We start from the raw sequence: 22,618 nt of genomic DNA, 5'->3' as shown, positions 1-22,618 counted from the left end.
CTCCTTTCCCCTGTGTCACTGGCCCCCTCTTCTTCCTTTCCCCCTGTGTCCCTGGCTAGCCTGTTTTCCCCTCTTCCTCCTTTCTCTGGCTAGCCTGGTCCCCTCTTCTTCCTTTCTCCCTGTGTCCCTGGCTAGCCTGGTCCCCTCTTCTTCCTTTCCCCCTGTGTCCCTGGCTAGCCTGGTCCCCTCTTCCTCCTTTCCCCCTGTGTCCCTGGCCAGCCTGGTCCCCTCTTCCTACTTTCCCGTGTCCCTGGCTAGCCTGGTTCCCTCTTCTTCCTTTCCCCCTGTGTCCCTGGCTAGCCTGGTCCCCTCTTCCTCTTTTCCCCTGGCTAGTCTGGTCCCCTCTTCCTCCTTTTCCCCTGTGTCCCTGGCCAGCCTGGTCCCCTCTTCCTACTTTCCCGTGTCCCTGGCTAGCCTGGTTCCCCCTCTTCCTCCTTTCCCCTGTGTCCCTGGCTAGCCTGGTTTCCTCTCTTCCTCCTTTCCCCTGTGTCCCTGGCCCCCTCTTCTCCCTTTCCCCCTGTGTCCCTGGCTAGCCTGGTCCCCTCTTCCTCCTTTCTACTGTGTCCCTGGCCAGCCTGGTCCCCTCTTCCTCCTTTCCACTGTGTCCCTGGCTAGCCTGGTCCCCTCTTCCTCCTGTCCCCCTGTGTCCCTGGCCAGCCTGGTCCCCTCTTCCTACTTTCCCGTGTCCCTTGCTAGCCTGGTTTCCCATCATCCTCCTTTCCCCTGTGTCCCTGGCTAGCCTGGTCCCCTCTTCTTCCTTTCCCCCTGTGGCCCTGGACAGCCTGGTCCCCTCTTCCTCCTTTCCACTGTGTCCCTGGCTAGCCTGGTCCCCTCTTCCTCCTTTCCCCCTGTGTCCCTGGTCAGCCTGGTCCCCTCTTCCTACTTTCCCGCGTCCCTGGCTAGCCTGGTTTTCCCTCTTCCTCCTTTCTCTGGCTAGCCTGGTCCCCTCTTCTTCCTTTCCCCCTGTGTCCCTGGCTAGCCTGGTCCCCTCTTCCTCCTTTCCCCCTGTGTCACTGGCCAGCCTGGTCCCCTCTTCCTACTTTCCCGTGTCCCTGGCTAGCCTGGTTTCCCCTCTTCCTCCTTTCCCCTGTGTCCCTGGCTAGCCTGGTTCCCTCTTCTTCCTTTCCCCCTGTGTCCCTGGCTAGCCTGGTCCCCTCTTCCTCTTTTCCCCTGTGTCCCTGGCTAGTCTGGTCCCCTCTTCCTCCTTTTCCCCTTTGTCCCTGGCTAGCCTGGTCCCCTCTTCCTACTTTCCCGTGTCCCTGGCTAGCCTGGTTTCCCCTCTTCCTCCTTTCCCCTGTGTCCCTGGCTAGCCTGGTTTCCTCTCTTCCTCCTTTCCCCTGTGTCCCTGGCCCCCTCTTCTTCCTTTCCCCCTGTGTCCCTGGCTAACCTGGTTTCCTCTCTTCCTCCTTTCCCCCTGTGTCCCTGGCCAGCCTGGTCCCCTCTTCCTCCTTTCCCCGTGTCCCTGGCCAGCCTGGTCCCCTCTTCCTCCTTTCCACTGTGTCCCTGGCCAGCCTGGTCCCCTCTTCCTCCTTTCCACTGTGTCCCTGGCTAGCCTGGTCCCCTCTTCCTCCTTTCCCCTGTGTCCCTGGCTAGCCTGGTCCCCTCTTCTTCCTTTTCCCCTGTGTCCCTGGCTAGCCTGGTCCCCTCTTCCTCCTTTCCCCTGTGTCCCTGGCTAGTCTGGTCCCCTCTTCCTCCTTTCCACCTGGCTAGCCTGGTTTCCTCTCTTCCTCCTTTCCACTGTGTCCCTGGCCAGCCTGGTCCCCTCTTCCTCCTTTCCCCCTGTGTCCCTGGCCAGCCTGGTCCCCTCTTCCTCCTTTCCCCGTGTCCCTGGCCAGCCTGGTCCCCTCTTCCTCCTTTCCACTGTGTCCCTGGCCAGCCTGGTCCCCTCTTCCTCCTCGCCATACAGCCCCCCCCCCCCCCCCCCATGGTGGGCACCAGGTGCATTGTGGGAGTCCGTGCCATGGAGACGGGGAAGCCTGTGTTGTTCGCGGTGTCCCCGGTGCGGGAGCTGGGGCACGGGATCTCCCTCGTGTCATTCTTGCTGTGCATCACGTGCCCCGGACACAGCTTCTCCATCCCCTTCCAGCGGCCCGGGGACTGCGGCCTCCGGCAATACTATGACCGAGCCAGCCTGTCCTGCGAGCAGTGCCCGGACACCATGCAGCCCGGCCCGGGGGGTAAATAACATCCACCGCCGTGTACCTACCGCCATGTACCTACCGCCATATACCGGCTATCCACCTACCATCCTGTACCAGTCACCAGGGAGGGTATAATATCCACCCACCATCCTGTACCAGTCACCGGGGAGGGTATAATACCCACCCACCATCCTGTACCAGTCACCAGGGAGGGTATAATATCCCCCCACCATCCTGTACCAGTCACCAGGGAGGGTATAATATCCCCCCACCATCCTGTACCAGTTACCAGGGAGGGTATAATATCCACCTACCATCCTGCACCAGTCACCAGGGAGGGTATAATATCCACTTACCATCCTGTACCAGTCACCAGGGAGGGTATACTATCCACCTACCATCCTGCACCAGTCACCAGGGAGGGTATAATATCCACCTACCATCCTGCACCAGTCACCAGGGAGGGTATAATATCCACCTACCATCCTGCACCAGTCACCAGGGAGGGTATAATATCCACCTACCATCCTGTACCAGTCACCAGGGAGGGTATAATATCCACCTACCATCCTGTACCAGTCACCAGGGAGGGTATAATATCCACCTACCATCCTGCACCAGTCACCAGGGAGGGTATAATATCCACCTACCATCCTGCACCAGTCACCAGGGAGGGTATAATATCCACCTACCATCCTGTACCAGTCACCAGGGAGGGTATAATATCCACCCATCCTGTACCAGTCACCGGGGAGGGTATAATATCCACCCACCATCCTGTACCAGTCACCAGGGAGGGTATAATATCCACCCACCATCCTGTACCAGTCACCAGGGAGGGTATAATATCCACCCACCATCCTGTACCAGTCACCAGGGAGGGTATAATATCCACTTACCATCCTGTACCAGTCACCAGGGAGGGTATAATATCCACCCACCATCCTGTACCAGTCACCAGGGAGGGTATAATATCCACCTACCATCCTGCACCAGTCACCAGGGAGGGTATAATATCCACCTACCATCCTGCACCAGTCACCAGGGAGGGTATAATATCCACCTACCATCCTGTACCAGTCACCAGGGAGGGTATAATATCCACCCACCATCCTGTACCAGTCACCAGGGAGGGTATAATATCCACCTACCATCCTGCACCAGTCACCAGGGAGGGTATAATATCCACCTACCATCCTGCACCAGTCACCAGGGATGGTATAATATCCACCTACCATCCTGTACCAGTCACCAGGGAGGGTATAATATCCACCCACCATCCTGTACCAGTCACCAGGGAGGGTATAATATCCACTTACCATCCTGCACCAGTCACCGGGGAGGGTATAATATCCACCTACCATCCTGTTCCAGTCACCGGGGAGGCCACCTACCATCCTGTACCAGGCACCAGGGAGGGTTTAATATCCACCTACCATCCTGTACCAGGCACCGGGGAGGATATAATATCCACCCACCATCCTGTTCCAGTCACAGGGGAGGGCATAATGTCCACCTACCATCCTGTACCAGTCACCAGGGAGGGTATAATATCCACCTACTATCATGTACCAGGCATCAAGGATGGTATAGTAACCATGTATTCTGCTTTGAAGTGGTGGCTATATTAATGCCAAATGGGGCATTACATGAATGACTTAATGACTACTGGAGTGTTTAGATCTGTGCAAAACAAAGATGCATGCACTCATGAAATGGTGATCTGTGCCAACCATGGCTAAAGGCACACTGTAGGTGGGAGGTTTTTTATATACCATTACTGCAGTTATTCTAAGTACTAAAATAGTTCAATAAAAAGTATGGCAATCCATTCAAATTTAACTATATCTAAAGAACCCATTGGCACTATTTTCACTCATTATGGGAGTGTTATACAAGTCTATGCAAGCCATGGATCTAGGCACTGAAGTTATGGGAGTGTAGTATAGATCTATGCAAACCATGACTACATACCTCCTAACATTTCAAATGGGCAAAGAAGGACACTTTATTTTTACTTGTGTGAGTAGCGGTGTGGTCAGGGGCAACTCTTTTTTATAGACATTTTAGGTGATTTACTAATAATAATGTATTCGGCTAAAATTTAGATCAAATGCAATGTATCTTATTTACATAGACTGATTTCTAAACATAGTTATTGTGGTCTAAAGACACATTGCTGGGCGTATTATTGCTGTGGAGCTCTGTTTTACACTCAGATACACAAACAATATGGATCTCCTAGAAAAGAGGGACATTAGGATATAAAAGATGGACAGAGGGATTTGTGCCTAAAATAGGGACACTCAGAGGGTATGTGAATATAGACACTCAGAGAATGGTCATTTTATATAGGCACCCAGAGTTTGGGCATGCTATATAGATCTCTGCCAACCATGGATATATTCATTCAGAGTCTTGAAGTGATGTATAGATGTATGCAAACCATTTGTATAGACACCAATATTATGAAAGTATTATATAGATCTCTGCCAACCATGACTATAGACACCAAGATTATGAGGGTGTTATATATACATGCCAACCATGACTTATAGGCACTTAGAGTTTGGGAGTGATATATAGATTCATGCAAATCATGGCAGTATTGTACATATGCCTGCCAGCCATAACATTAAGCATTCAGCGTGTGGGAGTGTTATACATTCAGATCTGAAACATTTCAATAGAAAACATGGAATTTATTTGAAGTTATTGAATAGAGTAGCTCTATACACTCATTATATATGAGTGAAATGCATAGTATACAGAAACCGCTATATGTAAAACATGGCTAGTGTATAATAGTGTAATAGGCAGTACTAAAGTTAAAGGCTCACTCCATTGCTCAAATTTAAATAAAAATCACTATTTCGTAGATATACTCCGAGAGAAGCCATGTATGCATTTAATAATGCATTTTATTTCCATCCCATTGTACAGCGCTACAGAATTTTGCTGGCGCTATATAAATAATAATATAATAATAATAATAATTTGGGGCATATCTAAAACAGCTTGCAAAAGCTGCATTTCTCTTGTCCTCCCATTCTAACCCAGCCTAGACTTTATGTGCCTTTCCTATCATGGGCCCTATGCAGCTCAATGAGAAGTCTTTGCAATGTGCTCTGGGGAATGCCTGCCTCTTGAGTTAGATCTGATGAGATAAACTATCAGGGATTTACAAGACCAGTTGTCTGATTGACAGCCAAGGAAGTGTAATAAGATCAATTTAAAAAAAGTACCAATTTCTATTAAAACCTGCACTTCTACACTTTTTGCAAATTGAAAAGGAGGACTGAAGAGCTTTAGGTGTTTAGACTGTTCCTTTAGGATAATTTTCAACAGTATTACATTTCATTATATTGACATCAGCTAAAACTTTATGTTTTTATCAGGTACTTCATGTGTGTGTCTTCCTGGATACAAGTTAATGTCTAGTCATGGCCCTGTGGGGACCTGTCAAAAGTGCCCTGAGAATATGGTAAGCATTTTACTTTCAGGGCTACCAAATAAGTTGTGAATTGCTGGGAATTTAAAGTGAATTTAAAATTTTAAGCCAAAAAATCTGTTACCCTGTTGCCACCACTACCCCACCCCTGTTAAAAATGAGCATTTCATAAAGCAGCGATCGACAAATCCCAGGCGCCATGTCGACTAGAGATTTCACCCTGGCGCCTGGGATTTGTCAGCCCTAAGGTGGCCTCCGAGGGAGCTTTGAAGGCGGCCGCTGCAGGGACTAATCAAGCCACCGGAGCATAGAGGAGGCCGTCAGAGAGAGCATTGGAGCCAGCACGCGAGGATGCAGTAATCTTCCTGCGGCTCCTATCAGCTCCTTCACGCGCTGTTTAGGAAAACCGGAGCCAGAATATGACGTCACTCCAGCCCCAGCATTACTACTGAGAGCGCGGAGAGGAGCAAAGAGAAACAGCTGTAAGATTAGAGAGCATCCCCACTGGACCCCAGTGAAGATCCACTCAGCTCTCCCAAAGGTAGGACAGCTAGGTGAATTTAAATTAAAACAAAAATGTCAGTCTGTGAGTGTGTGAGAAAATGTGTGTATGTGTGAATGTCAGTAAGTGGTGTGTATGTGTCTCTGTCAGAGAGTGTGTCTACATCAGTCAGCGAGTGTATGCTTGTCAGTGTGTGTGTCTGCCTCTGTCAGAGAGTGTGAGCCTTTCAGTGTGTCTGAGCTGTGAGCCTGTCAGTGTGTGTGCGTCTGTCTGTCAGTGTGTATCTATGTAGGTACCTGCCCCCTCCAATCGCATGAGAAAGGTGTTTTTACTCACATGCTGTGCCAGTTTTGCTGCGGCTGATTCCGTCTCTATGGCTGAGATTCTTTCTATGAAGGTCTCCCAGGATCCTCCATAAACATCAGTGTTATACTCGTACACATGCGCGAGAGTACAGCACTGAAGTCGGCTTCTGGTAATTGATAATATTAGACTGGTCCCACCCGTACGGGCAATCTAGATCCAAAATGCCAGCAAATTACCTCTGCACGAGAGATACAGCAACCCCAGACGATCGTTTCAACCTTGTAAGGCATCATCAGTGAGGTAAAGCCAATATCCATCTAGGCACCGTGAGCAAGGGGTACCATGTCTGGATTGCCCTTTAAACTTATGGAGAGAAAAACAAGTAGCAAGAGAGGTGAGAACGGAAAACAACTCAATTAGCCTGCCCTTCGGTGGATCTCCGCTCAGATCTCAAGCTGGTCTTAGCTCATCTTGTGCCATTACAGAAAGAACATATCTGAAGCATATCAGACTGGTCCCACCCGTACGGGCAGTCCAGATCCGAAATGCCCCAGATCCGAAATGCCAGCAAGTTCCCTCTGCACGAGACATACAGCAACCCCAGACGATCGTTTCAATCTTATAAGGTATCATCAGTGAGGTATAACCAATATCCATCTAGGGTCCACGTCTGGACTGCCCTTTAAACTCAAGGAGAGAAAAATAAGAAGCAAGAGAGGTGAGAACGGACAACAGCTCAATTAGCCTGCATTTTGGTGCGTCCCCGCTTAGATCTCAAGCTGGTTTTAGCTCATCTTGTGCCATTATAGGGAGATATCTGAAGCATATCAGACTGGTTCCAACCATACTGTTAGTTCAGATCCGAAATGCCAGCAAGTTCCCTCTGCATGATAGATACAGCAACCCCAGACAATTGTTTCAACCTTGTATCATCAGTGAGGTATAGCCAATATCCCTCTAGGCACCGTGAGCAAGGGGTCCACATCTGGATTGTCCTTTAAACGTAAGGAGAGATAAACAAGTAGCAAGAGAGGTGAGAACGGACAACAGCTAAATTAGCCTGCCCTTCGGTGGCTCAGATCTCAAGCTGGTTTTAGCTCATCTTGAGCCATTACAGAGAGAACATATCTAAAGCATATCAGACTGGTCCCACCCATACAAGCAGTCCAGATCCGAAATACCAGCAAGTTCCCTCTGCATGAGAGATACAGCAACCCCAGACGATCGTTTCAACCTTGTACCAGGCCATGCTGTTTTCTTTACTGTATCTTTGCTGTGGCAGCAAAGACTTTCCTAAAATGACTTGGATTTTTAACAGCTGCAGTCCAGGTGGATATTGTTTGAGGTGACCACAAGTGCGTAACCTATGACATTGCTGACGTTCATTCATAAATCTCTACACCAAATTATAGTGAATTGAAATCCAAACTGCAAATATTGCTGACATTCTCCAATTTGGCTTAAGAAACAGATTGACTACTACTTTAGCCTAAATTCAGATTTCAGTTTGCTATAATTGGTAGTTTCATGAATAGCAAACCTCTTTGTCTTTTCTTACCTGTTGATATTTTAGGGTGTTACGTCAGATGGCTGGGATTGTATTCACTGTCCCAGTGGACTAACCCTCAGTGGAAACTGCCAGTGCTCACCAGGATACATTTTAAGTAAGTAATATATTTACTGACATGATACATTACTGCAGTAAAGTGGAGGATGTCATTTAACTACTCTTGTATAGTTATAGCCTTAGAGTATGCATATTTATAGGCAAAACATGCACATCTGATTGTTTTTAAAGGAGCACTATAGTGCCAGGAAAACAAACTCATTTTCCTGGCACTATAGGGTCATTAGGTTCCCCCCCCCACCCTAAGGGCCCCCTCCTGCTGGGCTGCAGGGTTAAAACTAGAAGGACCTGGCACCCAGACCACTTCATTGAGCTGACTTGGTCTGGGTGCCTATAGTGGTCCTAACCCCTTAAGGACACATTTATTGCAGAAGTTTGGTGGTCCTAACCCCTTAAGGACACATTTATTGCAGAAGTTTGGTCCTTAAGGGGTTAAGCATATTTGCATTTTAGAGATTTGTAGAGTTATTTACTAAATGTGAATTTTCAGGAAATCAAATGGATTTTTTTCCAATTCTGCTGTTTTCGCCTAAAATATTTAACTCGTATAACAAAATATCCAAATTCCCCAAAATTTTCACTTTAGTAGATAACCCTGTCGGTTTCCATTTTTTATGGCCTTTTTGTAATCTTTTGCTTGTAATTATGTTGCAACATATCAATAGCTGAAAATGCTTCACACTTGTATCTAAAATAAATACATGTGTAATAGGTGAGGTCATTTGGTTAATATGCTGACTGCTGTGCCTGATCGAGTCTCACAATCACAAGTCAAAGTCGTCAGCCATCTTTTTTTCTGTGTTTCGTAAAATGAGAGCTGTAAAATGTTTAAATTCTGCAAGTGGAGAAATGTAAACCAATTTGAATTTTATTGATAAATAAGGATATTACATTTAAACCTCAGATCTTAATATTTATTTTCAGTTGAAAGAGATTTTAATGGTACCTTGCTAAATAAGGCTGTGTGTGTTGATTGTGACGAGAACGAGCCATCTTTCACATCCTCCAATGCATTTGGACACAGGTAAATGCAGAACACCTATGCATTTAATTCACATTTTCTAAAGAAAGGGAGTTTGTTAGTGCTCTAGCTTTTTCTATCCCTTTTTACCCAATAATGCCAAGAGTAGGATCATATACGTATTATATACTGAGAACTGTTTATTATACTCCTATCAGGTGCAAAGTAGTTTTATCCAGTGGTCTAATGCACAGTTAGCTTGTCAGTGCACAAATAAATCATTATATTGCTATATTAGAACACAAAGTTAAAATGGCTTGTTACCTGCGGGAATTTAATTAACAAGTACCTGTGAATGCATATAGTGTAAATTACAATGCCAAGCTATATAATAATAATCATTAAATCTAAGGAAATAGCACTTGTTTGCTGCAGAATCAAATTCAGTTTTCACATACAGCATGTGTTAGCTTTAGGCTACCTCTGATTACCTCAGTTACTCTGTGCTAGCATTGCTAATATTTTGTCTGCTTCTTTAGGTGTGAAAGATGCCATGACACCTTTATCAACAGGAGTAACTCCTGCAGCTGTCAACAACCAAATATTTTGGTAAGAGCTGTTTTCATCTGCAAAAACAATGCTGATATCTATGTTACGTGTTTGCTAGACTTAGATAGACATCTGGTAATTATTTTCAGTTGCAAATATAAAAAAATAACTGTTTCTGTTTGCCATTTTTATTACTATTATGACTCGACTGAATAGTCGACACAATGATCTCTACAGCATTAGATCTACAGAAGTAGATCCCCGGATGATTTAGTAATGTAACCTTTAACTGGCAAAGAACAATGGTCGTTCTAGTACCACAGCATCTTGTGATTTACCTTTTGGGAAACCAATAATCTATAGAATACTGGACTATCTTAATATTCCATACTTGTTGAATCTTACATTGTTCTGCCTCTAGTGGTTACATGATTCTTATTGCCTTCACTGTTTTTTTTCTAGGCTGGAGGCATATGTTTCAGCAGAGCAAACAATTTTCTCTCTAGAGTTCTCCCTACTATTCGATTTGGACACTTGGTGAGTTTTCATTATTTGCTTAAAAATATCCTGAATGTTTCTTATATTATCTGTGTCCAACTATTATTTTTTTTCTTTTATTCTGCCAGGGTGTAATGTTGAGATCCGAATGGCTTTCTCTTCATTTACAGGCATCAGCGGCAGCTTGTTTGGTAAGGCTGTTTGTATTTTTTTCCCATATCATTTTTTTAAATTTTCATCGTAGAATCGAGTGACCGGCAGGAAGGAAGAGCAGAGCACTCCCCCTACCAGTCACTCAGTGTAGCGTGGTCGAGAGGAAGAGTGTGAACCGTGGTAAAGGAGCTTTAGTTTCCTGTACCCGGCAAGACTGACAGGAAGTGCTCACAGAGAGAAACTGAAGCTCCTGTACCGTGCTCCGCTCGGCTATGCTACAAGAAAAGCAATGAGGCACCCCAGCAAGGGGAGAGGACCACTAAGGGGGAGGGTAGGAGAGAGGGGAGAGGAACACTAAGGGACAGGGAGGGGAGAGGTACACTAAGGGACAGGGAGGGGAGAGGAACACTAAGGGACAGGGAAAGGAGAGGAACACTAAATATTCTTGAAAACAAAAAAACATGACTGGCTTGTATATTTTGTGCATTTACCACTTAATTAAAAAAAGATTTACAAAAATAGATAAATAATAAACATGTTCAGTTAAATGTAGATTTGTGTAGAAATTGTTTCTTCTTTTCAAAATGGTAAATGTACAGAATATATGTAAGTCATCGGCTATCGGTCTGGAAGTTCACAGATTATCGATATCGGCTCTAAAAAATCAATATCGGTTGATCCCTACTCTAGATACATTTGTTATCCGGAGCTTGTTTCCGAACAACAGTATCCGTTTATTCTGTTGGGCTGTTGAATATGGTTGTCAATTATATCACCCCTGCTTAAAATCGTTGTGTTACTTACCTTTGTTGTAAAAACTAAAGAATCAACAAGCTTTCTACAAAACAGCAGATGTTATATCAAATGAATGTGTTCCTTTGTTTAATTTGCTGCATGCAATTTGTACTGTATATGATATTGGAGATGGTTCCTGATTCTTGTGCATTTATATCCTGTGTGCATTTTGAGAGATGAATGTTGTATATGACATCTTTGTCTCAGATACTGTTCATCCTATGGAGGATTGTGATTGACAGTTTGAAACAATTTAGGTGCAATATGTTGCTTCATACCAGGCTTTTAAATTTTGGAGCTGGTTTTAACAACAAGTAAAATAATTTTACTAATACACTGTGCTTATTTTTGTAGCTGTACTCCAATCAAACAGCGTGCCAGGCTTTGGGGAACATGTGTGTGATGAATATGCATTCCTTGGGGTCCCCAGATTCAGACGCATGCTTTATCTTCCGCTATATATTCACAAACACAGCCAGACTGGGATCTCTTCATTCCATTGCTTTCTGGTAAAATGGAAATGATTGCAAGTTATTTTAGTAATGCCATTAGTAATAGCCAAGATAAAAGGAAACTATCACTTCTCTGGGAATTACATCATTTAATAAATTATTTAAAGTTACCTATAACTTATGTTAAACTTTTTCATGATCCTTTTTCTTTTAAATGAATGTGAAAGATTTAGCAAATTACATCACATTCCAGTTCTGTCCACGGACAGCCAGGGCAAACATTGCAAATGAGGAGAAATAGAGACAATGTTTAATGTCAGCACTGAGGGACATCGGCGCTGGACCCAGGCGAGTGACAGAAGGGTTTTTTAACGGGGGAGGAGGGGCTTGGCGGTGGAGGAAGCTATAGTGCCAGGAAAGCGAGTTTGTTTTCCTGGCACTATAGTTTCCCTTTAAGTCTGTTTATTAGTACAGAACACTTGTATATTGTGTCATTGCTGTATAATAATACGATTAATATAATCTCTTCTAGGAGACCCAATCTACCATGGCTTTATTATGATGATCAACCAGGCTTAGCATCTCGAGTTCTTACAACTTCTCCATTTCCTTCAAGCTTCTCTTTTAAATCAAGGGAACAGGTATGTACAATAAGGGCAGCAGACTCGCTAAACTGGAATATTATTTTCCTAGCAGTAAAATGGTTATGGTTGGAGCATTGCCAAAAATGTAGAAATTTAATTCCCTTAATCAAGAATACTACTAATCAAATGTAGGTGTAAACAGTTCTACTTGGAGAAAAGATTAGGATCATCAGCTATATCTGACAAATAACTTGGGCCCATACCTCTTCCAGGAACACAGCTCAAAGCTTCCATTCGTAGCAGCTCTATATGATGTGCGAGGGAATTTCTTGAAATGGCACACTTTGGATGGAGGTCTACTACAGGTAAATGTTCTGCTCCTGAACCGTCACCATCCTTTCCTTTCCTTTCCTCGCTCCATCTTACTTCCCCTAAGTAAGGGACTCTCCAAATGAGCCAAGAAGGATTGGGCTAAGGGAGGATGCACACAGTGATGGAATGGAGGTAAGTATTAGATTTCCTTTTTCTTTTTTTTGGTGGGGAGGTGGGGAAGGGAGATTGATCACTTCAGAAAGGGTTACTCTACCCAAAACCAGTGAGAGTGCAACAAGCTGATCTTGACTAATATACACAATTCCTGTACTGGTGGCATTTATGACATAAGAATGTGGTATAAATACACAAATAGGAAATCCTAATAGAATAATGCATGTCACATGGTCGTTTATCATGCGTTCAAGGCCTTTTTCGGTCAGTGTGCAGCCACTTTCTACTGACACCCTACTAAAAGATATTCAGATTTTTTTCTGCATCTTTGACTAAAGTAGCATCTGTAGATTTTGTATATTCTGTGTGTGTATATGTGCTGCAGAAAGTAATATTATACGCAGGCTGGGCAATACAGTCCTGTAAGAATAGTGCATGCAAGGTGTACATGGGTCACTTGATCTTTAACACCCTGTAAGTTGATATTTACTAAAGCAATACAGGGGTTTCACAAACAGTGCTTGCAAAATGTCTAATGTAGACTGTATTTGGTATGTTCTTTCCTACACATATTTGTATTATATATTAGTAATCACCTGATTCATGTGTTTCCTTTGAATAGCTTTGTCCTGACATTGTGACACGGTTGGATGCTGCATACACATTTGGCACAACATATGAGCAAAATGTAAGTCTTGTGTTTTGTGATTTTACAAATGCACTATATGCTGTAGAAACATGAAGAGAAATAGTTTTTCATTTTGTTTGTGTTTTTTTTTTTAATTCATCCATGCTGTGGACAGGTGTCTTTTATAAAGGTAACAAGCTGAGATTAGAAGCACTCCCTTTAAGAGAGTGGTCCTAATCTCAGCTCGTTACCTGTATAAAAGACACCTGGGAGCCAGAAATCTTGCTGATTGATAGGAGATCAAATACTTATTTCACTCAATGACATGCAAATCAATTTACAACTTTTTTGACATGAGTTTTTCTGGATTTTTTTGTTTTGTTATTCTGGCAGACGTTCAAAATCAGCAGGTGATCACATACTTTTTTCTCTCACTGTAGCTACTTACAGACACCTCCCTCATCAGGAATAGATGTTTCAATCAGGAGCATCCCAAACTGGTGTGGTCTATTCTTGTCCCATAAACGCTAGTCCAGGACACCACATGCACAGAATGACAGAATTCATATCAGGCAGACGGCACTCAGTGATCCAACTGGTTTAGGGTTTCAGCAGTTTCTATACATTTCTGCAGTCACTGTCAGACCTGGGAACTCATACAGGGTACTCTCTGTACAATCTACTTTTCAATTAGGCAAAGTTGGAATGATGATATAAAAACTTTATTTTGTTTTCGTGAAACAAGATGATGACTGCTCCAGATTTTTTTTCCATGTGATATTTTTTGTATATATTGTTTTCAGTGATACTAAATAAACTTTGCAATGTATGAAGAGAAATCACGGTTTGTTTTATGGAATAGACAACACTGATGTCTCGATGTGTATGCTTCCCCTATGATAGCATGAAGCTGGGGTTGAAAAAATAAAAGCAGCAACACAATAGTACCATTTCAAGTACCCATACTAAGATCATTTTGTTCATATTTCCCATAAAATGGTTTTAAATAATAAATGTGAACAGCCTTGCCAACAGCCCTTTAAATGCCTCTAAAGTCAGTTAAAGTACGTGTGTCATGCATGTAAGACATGGTAACACTTTAAAGTATCATACATCAGCTACTAACTGTACAAGCCAAATTGCTAGCAAATGTATAAATATTATTTTTTTTAATCTATACTTTATTTGGTGCATTGTATATTAATTCTAAAGCTTGACTAACACATTCCCTGTCATGCACACATCAGTTACAAGTCTACATTAAAGGAGCGTCCCAAGCACCATAGCTGTACAGCCTTCTGTAGTGGTCATGGTGCCAGTAGTAACCTGATGCCATCTCACGGCAAGGTATCAAACCGTATTAGCATGGCCTGCCTGCGACCTCCTCCCCTGCATCCAGTCTTCTCTAGCAGGAGAATCCAGATTGCTCTATAAAGCAATCCAGGCCCAGGCATTATCTTGCTCACTGGCTGAGTGAAGGGGAAGACTGGATGTAGGGTATGTAGCCACATCCGGCGGGACCCAGGTAAGTGTCAGATTGTGCTAACATAGTCTGACATTTTACAGTGGGACCGCACCAGGGCACACTGCAACCACTAGCAAACTTTAAAGATATGATTATGAATTAGGAATAAATAAGTAAATATTAGGTTTTCATTAAGGTTTGAAATATTCAGGTTCGTTCATTTGAAATTATGCTCAATTCAGAGAGTCACTGCAATTTTGCACCTTACAATTAATAGCTTTCTGAAGATTATTATTTTTTTTAATTACATTTGTTTATGACTTTGCATAGTGTGATTTGTCCTTGGCCAAGATTCTTGCGGATTACCCGGAGCCCGTATTTTATGATGTGTACCTTTCTCACCCAGGGAGTGATGGACACAGGCACATTTGGCCGGTTCCAGTTCTAAATCTAAACCTCCGGTATAATGAATTGTTTGTGAATCAAGGTAAACCTCCTGGAACTAGTTTATTTGAGACACTAAAAGCATTACGTAAAAATATTTATGGATATTGCTGAAATCACACATATATATGTATATGATCAAAAATGGTATAGTTGTTGAAGGACTAAAAAAAAATCCGATTTAAAGTGGCACTGTCACATTAGAGTTTTTCCTACAGGCTAAATCTTAATGAAAAACTCATCAAAACTGCACTGGAATTTCAAGTAGTCCTCAAGTAGTCCAATTTTTATCATAATGTGGCAATGAACGGAGCTTTGTCCATAACATTCTGTTGTTTCCATAAACAGTTGCTTGTAAGGAATGCAGGGAACAGGTATCTTGTCCCACATTGTGCAGTAGAAGCCTTCAGAATCTTATGGTAGAGCAGCATGATATTATATAGAATATCCTGCAGTAATAACTACATTTAGTTTACTAGTTACTATATAAATACAACAATCCGTCACTTACACTTCTTTTCCATACATTTGTTTTTTATCTTAGCTTTTGCATTATTATTTATTATTTTGTGTTATACTGGGTGCAGCAGTGGTTGTAAACCAGTGTGCCATTGCACTCTACTATGCGGTTGTTATAGTTTGAATCCAGTCCTTTAAATTTGGCTAATAGTATTCATAGCTCTCCAGTAAAGCTGTGAGTAAATGTGGCATTCATAAAGTCATGATAAAGGTGGAAAAAACAAAGTTGATATGTCTTGGAAATGTTTTCTCATTGAAATATGCCTTTTTTTCCAACAAAGGTTGGAGTTTATTTTCCTGGTTGTTGGCTGATGAATCCTTAAAGTTATTTTTTGATATCTGTGATTTAAAAAAATAATTTTTCTCTTCATTTCCTAAAGCTAATCCATTACATGTTGTGAATTTGTAAAACATCTCCAAATATTAATTTTTGTATTTCCTATTAATATTACTTAGGAAACAATATTAATAACTGGCTATTAACTCGTCGCATATTCCTGGTTGATACTCTAAGCGGGAGAGAAACTACTCTGACTAACCTTCCCAGAGTCATTAGAATTGCTAGCAAAATCACAATAAGGTAATATAACTTTTTAAATTATCAATATTAGTTATACAAAATAGCATTATTAAATATTAGATGCCCTGAGGCTGCTATTAAAGGGACATTTTGGGCACCATATCAACTTAAAGGACCACTATAGTGCCAGGAAAACATACTCGTCTTCCTGGCACTATAGTGCCCTGAGGGTGCCCCCACCGTAGCGCTGAGGGGGGAGGAAGGGGTTAATTGCTTACCTCTTTTCCAGCGCTGGGACTCTCCTCCCTTTTCTTCCGTCGTCGGCTGAATGCGCATGCGTGGCAAGAGCTGTGCGCGCATTCAGCCTGTCCATAGGAAAGCATTCTCAATGTTTTCCTATGGATGCTGGCGTCTTCTCACTGTGAAAATCACAGTGAGAAGCGCGGAAGCGCTTCTAGCGGCTGTCAATGAGACAGCCACTAGAGGCTGGATTAACCCTATTGCAAACATATCCGTTTCTCTGAAACTGCGATGTTTACAGAAAAAAGGGTTAAACCTAGCTGGACCTGGCACCCAGACCACTTCATTAAGCTGAAGTGGTCTGGGTGCCTATAGTGGTCCTTTAATCACAATTAAGTTTTTATGGTGCATGTATGTCCCAGGCACCATCTTACCTTAATGGATTAAACTGTTAATGAATGGTTTAATCCCAACCCTAAACTTATGAAGATGGCACCCAATCGCTCTGCCAAGCTACTTCCTTCATAGATGAAGCCTTGGACCTCTGAAGCATGTAGCTGGGCAGAGAGAACAGGTGCAGTCTTCGGAAGTTTGGGATTGGGATTAAACCATTGCTTACTGTTTAATCCCTTAAAGTTAGATGGCACCCATGACATACTTGCGCCATGTAAGGTTCCATACCCTGCCGCTACATCACTCACTCATCACTTCATGGTGCTCCTACCTCTCCAAGTAGGCACCACATCGATTTCACACCCTCAGACACCTTTGCCAGTGTTTCTGACGCCAAGCACTGTAGCTGTACTGTCATCCAACCCCATGTATTTCTATTGTAAAGGCATGAAACTGTGGCTTAAAGCCAGACTCCGTGCCCTCTGAATCGGAGATCTGGGATTGTTACTTCCCGCTTCTCATACCAGTTCATAACGTGATGTCACGCATGCCTGCACAGTGTTATTCACAGCTTCTCATAGAAAATTCTAGTGTTCAATAATTCTGCATGAGAGGAATTTCATTAGTGGATGACTGCGCGAGCCATGTATGCGCCTTGGGTCTACAAAGCTTCTAAATGAGAAGCATCAGATTAGACCATTGTCTAGTGACCACATGACGTCAGAGCGGGCATAACACAATACAGTTAGGGAGTTCCTCAGTACACTGGAATAAAGGTAAGTAGCTGGTTTATTTTAGACATTTGTCTTAAAGCAGTTGCCTTAATGCTCGAGTATACATTTGAGACAAAGGACTTATTTAAAATTAATGTACGAACAAAATACAGTGTTCCTTTAAAGAAACACTTTAGGCATCAAAACAATGTACCGTAAGTGCATTTTGCTAAGTTTATCCTCATATTCATGCTTTATATTTCTCCCTATTCTTATCTCAGTTTTAGAAAAAATAAAACGTTTTGCTGCTTTCCTCAAAGTAGCTATAGCCCTACAGCCATGCATCCATTTTTTTTTTTACAAAAGTCTTCCTGATTGGATAGTGCTTAGTGTAGCTCAGCCATTGACACATCATTGTGAGCTGAGATGCTGACTTGACTTTGCCCCAAAGCTAATCACAGTCTTCCTGTTATCTGTATAATAAATAAATAATCTGCAAAGAAATCCTTGGAGATCGGGTTTAGATAAAAAGAGAAGAGTGATAGGGGGTGGAGTTATGTGAACATTTCAGCTCACAATTATCTATTATTGGATGAGCTGATTACTTATTCTGAGTACTTGCAACAAGGAAGATGTCTTTAGAAATGATAAGACATGGCAAAGTGGGCAGGGTTACGATACAGAAAGTTACAAATATATTCTAATTTTTAGCAAAACTAAAGTGACTTGGATGCACTGAAGTTGTTTTGGTGCCTTTAATTTCTGCCTATTTAACATGCATGTATGTATATATATATTTATATAATCTCAGTGTTGTTCATTGTAAATATGTCTATGCAGCATCTGTCTTGTGCCCAACACTTACAAAGGACTAATCTATCCACCTCTGATGACTGTTGAGTACACAGATGTACAAATTCAAAATCCAAACACCCAGACTGTAAAGGTAGGTTTTTTTTATTTACAGCAGTGTATTCATAAACTATCATTGGGCTAGTGCCTCTAGTAAGAACCCCCTTTTCCACCCCATCCCTCTACATTAGAGATCCCCTTCCTAACCCTCCCCCTTTACACTAGAGTCCCCCCCCCACCCTCTATGTTAGAGATCCCCCTTCCTGTCCATATCCTCTACATCAGAGATCCCTCTTCCCCACTCCTCTTCTCCACATTAAATATCCCTCCTTCCCTCCCCTCTACTCTCCTCTCCTGTATGTTGGAGATCCCGCTTTTTCATCCTCTTCTTTACTCTAGAGATCTCCACCCTACTTCCCCTTCACCATTTGCGTTAGAGATCCCATTTCCTCCCATCCCCTCCCTTCTGCCGTAACATTCCCTCCCCTTCCATCTTATTTGAATTAGAGATTGCCCTTTGCACCCCTCTTCCCATCCTCAATATAGATCCCCATTCCCTTCTCTCCTCCATCCTTTAGAGATCCCATCTTCATTACCATCTCATTGCCATTAGAGAGCTCACCTTCCCTTTCCTCTTCGTCATTCAAAGTCCCATTACTCTCTTCCCTCTCTTGTAAATTAGAGATTCCCTTGCCTTACAGCCCCCTCAACATTAGAGATTCCCCATTGCCCTCCTTTCACATTAGAAATCCTCACTCCACTCACCTCTACATTAGAGATTCCCCTCCACCTATCTGCATTATGCAGATCCACCCATCCTCCTTACTTCCCCACCCATGACTTCTGCCGTGGAGCTCCATTCCCCTCTCTTCTCCTCTGCATTAGAGATTCCACTCTAACCCACCCCCTCTTAATTGCAGATCCCACTCTCAATTATAGATCTGCCCTTCTACCCACCTTTCATTTGAGTTTCCTGTTCAGTTGTCTCTCTATTAGAGATCTCTTCCATTTTTCATTAGAAGTCCCCGTTTTCCACTCCTCTCTAATAAGAGGTGTCTTTTTATAGAAGAGGGGAGGCCTCTTCTTAACCGAGGAGAAGGCTTTGTGAGGAGCAAGGCAGACCCTGCCTGCAGTGTCAGTTTCATTATGCTCTGCCTTTTATTTGCACCTACTGACATCATCAATTCAGGGATGGTGTCAGTTACTGATTCCAAATGTCTGCTAGCTGTAGTATTTGTCTTTGCTGTCTTTTATACAGCTGTACAAAATACATTTAGATATATATATCTATATATAGAGATTTATAAATGTTACACTTAGACAAAGAATGATAAACAATCATTCTAAACAGAAATGAAGCAAACAATCTTTTTTGTTGTGAAATATCATATCATTTTTGATGATGTCTCAATTTTTCGTTTCAGGTTTCATTTTCAGTAAATTATGAAATGAGACAATCTGATTCTCTCGTTCAGACTAATGTAAGTTACCGTATATCATTAGGTCTGTGATCTGTTTGTAAGATAGTATGATACTTACTAACACTCTCCTCATATTCCCAGGTGGCAGTTGGAGTGCTGGGGGCGCTGGCAGTTCTTTGGTCAATTCTGAAAACTGCAGCTTGGAAAAGGAGAATAGGAAGCCCATTTGTAGATTTGACGGTAGAAGAAAATCTTTTTCCTTTCTCTTCCATCTTTTATATACAAGAAACCTTTAGTCTATTAGTATTTAGAAAGTCATTTAACATAAAGTTCATTTTCAAGTAGCTCTGTCACTATCTGGGGTCTTTGCATATTTTATCGCTTTGTATCCTGCTGCCAGTTTGTCCTGGTACATCCTAGCTTCTGACGCTTCATCTACGCTTCATCTACCAGGAACTGATGTGGGAGCCTCCAGAAACAAAGCCTTTTCTTGCCTCGGATGTCACTAGTGATGGTTGAGGCATGGTAAAGCTTGACAGTGGTAGCGCTGCCTTTTGGTATTATGTCTATTCTTTGTAGACATAATACCAGTTGTGAGGGTGTCCGGACTTATTTATCTATTTATAAAATATTTTACCAGGATGCATACGTTGAGATTTCTCTCGTTTTCCAGTATGTCTTGGGTCCACAAAACATTGCATTGTTACACTACAGAATTCCTCTGAGAACTAAGAGGCAAACAATGACCAGAAACCAACCGAAAGACAGGTACTAGACATGTGCCACACTGTTAAACTAACTAGGTCAGCAATTCCAAAACTTAGAATAAACAAGAAACTATCCGTGTCAAACAAAATAAAAGCAAGCAACCAGAAACAGTTCATTGCTAAAAAACGGATCCTGGATATACACCCAAGGAAATATTTAAGGTCTATACCTCATCTTGTCCTGCACCAGTTTGTATTTTTATTGTTTTCAATTTTAAACTAATTATATTGGCAGTTATTGAATGCCTGCAATCAGTGTTTGTGAATTGTCTGACGCCATCAATCTTTCCAACAGTAATCTCTAACCAGCAGTTTCAGTTTAGATTCAGTCTAACCTGCTGACCTTAAACAGGTGATTAAACTGTGTATATATATATATATATATATATATATATATATATATATATATATATATACGGGTATACATACAACTTTGACTTAAAACACCTGTTTTTTTTTTTTAAATTCTTTATTTTTGTTGTGCATAAGCTTTTAACAATCGGTTGTGAGGTACCCCAACGGCATTCCTCCAACGCATAGTAGACAGTTTAACAGAGAGGTACATGCAATATCTAGCACAAATTTTGTGTTTAAAGGTAGTTGAGTATGGACATGGTAGGAGGCAAGCTTAGTTAACATTAAACTTTGTGTCGCTATTGTGTTCAGGCCTCTGAGTGCATATCTGTGGAGTGTATGAGTAAAGTGAGGTGAGATGCTATGCTGGGATGCACAATGTGTAATTATGCTAGGTCTAGACGATTTTCTTTAAAAGTGATTAGAGTTAAAAACAACAAAAAACTACAAAGGGTCATCCGGCCAGGTGTCGCTCGGTACAGTGAGTAGTCTCGCTGTGCTACTGCCTGAGCTATACATGAGCAGTTGCCTTTTCCCCTTTTTTCTTTTTTAAGAGATTAAACATTTATCGCAATACAGTAACCTATCCATTAGTATGTGCGTTCGGGTGCTGAGTAATACAAAGGTCTAATCATGCGAGGCAAACTTCTCAGAACAATATATGCTGGCTATCAGCGATACTGTCTATACCTGAGGAGGATTAAGTATACATATGGAAAGCACAGTGCATATAAAAACAGAAAGAAAAAAGATTAAACAAAAATAGGGTCATCTGCATCAGGAGTAACTATAACTGAGAGTGACCCCTCGGAGGTCCCTAAGACTCTTCATTTGTGAGTCCAACTCGTGCAAGACACAAAAAAAAAAACAGAAAGCTTCTGAGTCTGTTGCGGGTGCCTTTGGAACAACTTGCCAGGAGTGGGACAGTCCTCAGCTCTTCTTTGGAGCTAGCCAATTCCCTGTTGGAGCCAGACGAAGTTTTGCCATGAGAGTCCCGGTGTCAGGCCTAGCAGCCCGCAGGAGTGGAAGCAGGTAAGCTCAGAGTAGCATTCCGGCAAGGTGTTCGACGTCTGTCTGATCTTTGCTAGTGGCAGCAGTGACTTACTTGGTTTGTGGTGCAGCGCAGTCGTGCTGCGCCTTGATGGGTCACCAACCCTTCGCTCCACCTTGGGTCTCCTCCTGCATTGTTGTGCCACTCTAGCTTGATTGGCAACATCTGCAGCTTGGGAAGCTTCTCTGCACTGTTGTCCCATAGCTGCTTGGTGCAACGGGTCTCATACGCGCTTGTAACTGCGTCCCCCTCAATGGCTCCTTCTTCCGTGCTGCCTTGCACTGATGTTTAGATGGGGGATGCCACGCGCCTCTCTGCCATTTTGGGGCCTGCTCCACCGTATTTGACTCTGTCTTGGTATTCCTTCTAGGGGCTCTCTGCCCAGGTGGGCTTGTAGCGCATGGGTGAATCGCTTGTGGTGTCCGGTGGAAAGAAGACCTGGGTGGCCTCTGTGTTTGTTTCCGCGCTGCCCCGCACTTGGATGGGGTTTGCCTCCCGAGTGCCCCTGCTGCTTGTGGGGTTACGGGCTTTGGCAGGAAGCGATCCTGTGTTTGTGGCGGTGCCAATGGTCGGAGCCTGTATTCAAGTTGCTGCCAGAAATTATAGAAGTGCCTGTCCAGCCGGGTGAGTATGTCGTTGGGGTCGCTGTTTGCAGATGGGAGCCATGCTTCCTCCGCCATCTTGAGTGGGTCGTGTGTCGGTAGGCCCGAGTTTGTGGTTTGTCCACCTTAGCGTGTGCAAATCAG

At 43.0% G+C, this 22,618-nt stretch overlaps 1 protein-coding gene across 1 annotated transcript in view; it reads left to right on the top strand.

Annotated features, from left to right (window-relative positions):
* The first annotated feature begins 1,924 nt into the window (after positions 1-1,924).
* The window catches only part of TMEM67 (transmembrane protein 67), a 47,705-nt gene continuing 27,011 nt past the window's right edge, over positions 1,925-22,618 (top strand). Inside the window, exons 1-16 of the mRNA XM_063450321.1 lie at positions 1,925-2,177; positions 5,540-5,625; positions 7,974-8,064; positions 8,952-9,051; positions 9,528-9,597; positions 10,000-10,074; positions 10,164-10,226; positions 11,338-11,492; positions 11,968-12,076; positions 12,292-12,384; positions 13,128-13,193; positions 14,929-15,085; positions 16,018-16,141; positions 18,268-18,373; positions 19,704-19,760; positions 19,842-19,940. Of these exons, the coding sequence (XP_063306391.1) occupies positions 1,925-2,177; positions 5,540-5,625; positions 7,974-8,064; positions 8,952-9,051; positions 9,528-9,597; positions 10,000-10,074; positions 10,164-10,226; positions 11,338-11,492; positions 11,968-12,076; positions 12,292-12,384; positions 13,128-13,193; positions 14,929-15,085; positions 16,018-16,141; positions 18,268-18,373; positions 19,704-19,760; positions 19,842-19,940 (1,704 nt within the window). The remainder of the gene's footprint in view (positions 2,178-5,539; positions 5,626-7,973; positions 8,065-8,951; positions 9,052-9,527; positions 9,598-9,999; positions 10,075-10,163; positions 10,227-11,337; positions 11,493-11,967; positions 12,077-12,291; positions 12,385-13,127; positions 13,194-14,928; positions 15,086-16,017; positions 16,142-18,267; positions 18,374-19,703; positions 19,761-19,841; positions 19,941-22,618) is intronic.

Source organism: Pelobates fuscus, chromosome 4, assembly GCF_036172605.1.
Source record: "Pelobates fuscus isolate aPelFus1 chromosome 4, aPelFus1.pri, whole genome shotgun sequence".
Taxonomy (NCBI): domain Eukaryota; kingdom Metazoa; phylum Chordata; class Amphibia; order Anura; family Pelobatidae; genus Pelobates; species Pelobates fuscus.
Note: the sequence above shows the minus strand (reverse complement) of the source record. Positions and strands in the feature narration are given on the sequence as shown.